Raw genomic sequence first — 3799 nt, 5'->3', positions numbered from 1 at the left:
TCCTCACCCCTCCCCCAGCCACACCAAGAGGGTGAAAGCGGGCGAGGGAAGCCCCAGCACCTCTCCTCAGAGGCTCAAGAAGCAGCAGAGAAGGACGTGTGCTGCTTCCACTCCAGGAGAAATCCCCTGGCAAGTGTGAGGATCCCCAGACTTACCCACAGGGTAAAGCGCCACGCTTGCAGTGCTCCTTTTTCAAAATAAAGCTAGTAATCGCTTTGGCCAGCGCATGGGTCTGTGGTCACCACTGCCTAGCATCTCTCCCTGTAATACCGGTGCCGTTTCACATCTTTTCTCTGGATACTTCACTCCTCCTCCCGCCCAGCCTCTGTTCCCAGCCCATCACTCCATTTCTCAGTTGACTCTCTCGCACTGGATGCTCTGTGGTACCTGGTGACCTTACATCCCAGCCTCTAATGGGGTACTATATCAAAAGCTTTTTCACAGCTCCAGTAAATTATGCCTCAGCTTCACCCATCTGCTTCCTAACTGACACTTCCTGAAATAAATTAATCAAGCCTATTCAATTATAGCCCTCTTTCTGTAAGGTCTCTTGCTGATTCACACCCTTGTGAGATGCTTCTCTTCCCCCTCGGGGCTGCAGCGAGCCCCTGGACGGCGGCTGGAGTGACAGTCAGCCGGCCTTTAACCCCAGCCCCTCTGCTTGTAGCTGCACAAGAGGATTTGTCCCCAGCTCCCCTGCAGACCCCCGTACCCTCAGGGACCCTGCCCCGGCTCTGTTCAGGAGCATGGCCATCCAGCTCTGGAGTAGGAGCTGCCCTTCTGAGTGCCAACGTCTGTCTTGCCCACATTGCTTTCAGTCTTACTTCCTTTCTTCTTTTGTCTCCTGGGAGATTTCTAGAGCCTCCACTCATTTCCCCTCCTGAAGATGAATGAAAAGCAGATATAACCAGGCCACAAGGACATTCAAATGATCTCTGCACCGTCACCCTGTGGAGTGGGGCTCAAGGAGAGCTCGAGCTCGTGCAGGTGGGAATCTCGTTTCCCTGCCTGCTTCCTTCTCCTGCCTGCAGGGACGGGGCTTCTGGGGGAAGGGAACACTGGCTGAGCTGTGGTGGGGGAACTACAGTTACTCTGCAGAAGTAAACCAGAGTTTACATTTCGTGCTGCCCCTGAGCTGTTCTCAGATTGAGGAGCCAGTGCTGGGGAGCTGTGGCTTCTCCTCTCCCTGTGCGATCCCTGCAGGGGCACTGGAGTGGGACTGGGGTGTTGTGGGAAGCCACGACGCCCAGGACAGCCCCCCCGGGTAACACCGGTCCCCCAAGACATCGGAGACCAAGACGGTGCATATGGTGCCATGCATGTGCAGACAGCATGCGGGGAGGAGAAGGTGGCGTAGTGGTGGGCTGGGTTGCTCGGCAGACAGATGGCCACGTTTTTAACCAAAGGGAGGATGGAGGCATTTCATATTTTTAATGTTTCGGATCAATTTATTTCTAAGTTACATAAACTGCAGCTATTGAGAGGAGTCACAAAGTGTAGCTAAGAGAAGTGAGGGAAGACAAGGAAAGAACAGAACGAGAGTGTATAACGAGGTGTGACAATTTCTAATTCCTGAAGAGTCAAGAAACTTGTACTAAAATAAGAGCGAGCAGACATCCTACTTTAAATGTTCAGTACCGAGACGCTGGACGTGAACTGCTGTGTGGGGAATCCTGTGTCAACACTGCACACGAATACAACTTCATAGAGCAGGAGCTGAAGATGCAGACTCATCACCGGCCTTGAACTCGCTAAGACTTTGGACATTATAAAGCATCAAGATGGACTCTGCCTCTTGGACAGAACCAGCCTGGCTGGTCAGGTCAGCGTGCACCACTGTGAGCTCTACACACACAGCTTTGCCAATCCACCACGGCTCTACACACACAGCTTTGCCAGTCCACCACGGCTCGTGATCCCAGGGAAACCCACCAGCCACTTCCCACGCAGCCATGCCCCCTCCTGGCTTCCCAATGCCAATTCCTCTACCAGCATCATCGTTCCTACCACAGCCTGCTCCTCAAACATGACGAATGGCGATTAGATGTATATTCTCTGTGATGAGAAAACCCAAGAGACAGAAACCCAAGAAAACCCACTTCACAGCCAAACACCTCCAAACAGCGTGCACCCTCTAAAGACTCCTACCTGGGACACGGACTCCATGCAAAGGGTTAGAAAGCGCCATCCCAATCTCAGTCATTCCATACCTCTCCAGCAACGTGTGCCCAGTGATGCTCTTCCACTTCTCCAGGACAGGCACAGGCAGGGCTGCTGAGCCTGACACCATCAACCTGCACAAGGAAACCCCATATAAGAAAGTATCCCAGATCACCTTTGCTCCAGGGAATTTGCAGTCTAACACAGGGTTACATAAAGCCTGCTCCTAGTAAAACCTTAAGACAGAAGCCCCACAAGCCTTTTAACCAGTGCCAAGGATGTTCCTCACATGCGGAAGATTCTCTGTCTGATATGGGTTTTAAGTTAAGATGGGACAGCCTCCTAAGAGAGATACTGCAGTACAAACTTGGGTTGCAGGACAGAGTCCTTAGTCTTGCGTTATGTAGGGTGACACATATAATGAGCATGCAGACCCCTTCTGGCTTTACCATGCGAGAGTGGCTCATAATTAAATAATGTCACCGTGGTTCTTGTCAAAGAGACACTAAAGCACAACAACCAGCACTGCAAAGAGGTGACGCTGAAAAGAAACCTCGGCAGATCCACCGTGGGGACCGCCAGCCACCAGCAGCCCCTGCCCAGAGAGGCATTGCTCACCTACCTGATGTTCTCCTGGCAAAAGGCACGCACAAAATCCTGGACTTGTGGCTGAGAGAAATGCTTGTCATAATACTCTATCAACTTGGCATAGATAGTGGGCACTGCCATGAAGACACTGATACGGGGAGCTTGGGAGCTTAGGAGCTTCTTCCAAACCTAGAAAGGAAGGGAACATATACATATAAAAGTACACCTCAATATAAAGTGTAGAGGGAAGCAATCGCCAGCGCCGTCACGCTAACTCCTCAGCACCTTTGAAGAGGTTCACAAGTGAGGGCCCTGCAAACACTTCATGGGGCAGTAAGCCCCACCACCGCTCCTTCATACGGTGCAAGGGGAAACTGAAGTACAGGAGTGCAACAGACTTGTCCAAAGCAAAGCCACCCTGGGTTACTCACAGTCAAGCCTCTGCTATCTAAGGCTTCTGGAAAGTACAAACAACTGGAAGCCTGTTGCGTGCACCTCATCCACGTCCAGAACAACAGCTCCCAACCCTCATCATGCCCCTTATTGCCCAAAGCACAATACTCAACTCTCATCCCACCAGTGGATCACCCACCTGCTTTCACTCTCAATGAGCACAAGATGATGGAAATGGCATTTTTTAGTACTGTCATGTTACAGCCAAGAATCTGCTCATGAAGACATAAGCTTGTGGCAGAATCAGTTAATTCCTTATCATGCACAGCTCTTCAAAGGCTACACAAAGCCACCAACTTTTCAAAGCATGGGAGCTCTTCTTTGTAAAGACACTAAGCCACATCCGAAGAACATGATACACACGTAGGAGCCCACAGACTCAAACCTTTGAGGGAGAAGAGCTTTTAAGGCGGACGGCAGGGCTGGGAAGAGAGATATCACGCACTGGAACTGTGAGACTCCACTGCAGTGGAAATGGTCATCTTCTGGTGAGCAGGCGAAGAGAGACGTGCCCCAGCGAGCTCAGATCAGCCAGCAGAAACTGCAGGTAAAACAGCTGCAGCCAGGAGACAGCAGCTAGCCAGGAGGGCAGCTTCAC

The 3799-nt window shown here is 51.5% G+C and overlaps 1 protein-coding gene across 1 annotated transcript in view; it reads right to left on the bottom strand.

Moving 5' to 3' along the window:
* Positions 1 to 3799, bottom strand: part of ACSF3 (acyl-CoA synthetase family member 3) — a 64556-nt gene that overhangs the window by 49178 nt on the left and 11579 nt on the right. Inside the window, exons 3-4 of the mRNA XM_009319898.1 lie at positions 2783 to 2937; positions 2149 to 2294 (exon numbers count right to left, since the gene is read on the bottom strand). Of these exons, the coding sequence (XP_009318173.1) occupies positions 2149 to 2294; positions 2783 to 2937 (301 nt within the window). The remainder of the gene's footprint in view (positions 1 to 2148; positions 2295 to 2782; positions 2938 to 3799) is intronic.

This window comes from Pygoscelis adeliae, unplaced genomic scaffold (assembly GCF_000699105.1).
Source record: "Pygoscelis adeliae isolate BGI_AS28 unplaced genomic scaffold, ASM69910v1 Scaffold323, whole genome shotgun sequence".
In the NCBI taxonomy this organism is placed as follows: Eukaryota; Metazoa; Chordata; class Aves; order Sphenisciformes; family Spheniscidae; genus Pygoscelis; species Pygoscelis adeliae.
The sequence above is the reverse complement of the archived record's forward strand: the minus strand, read 5'-3'. Positions and strand labels throughout refer to the sequence as shown.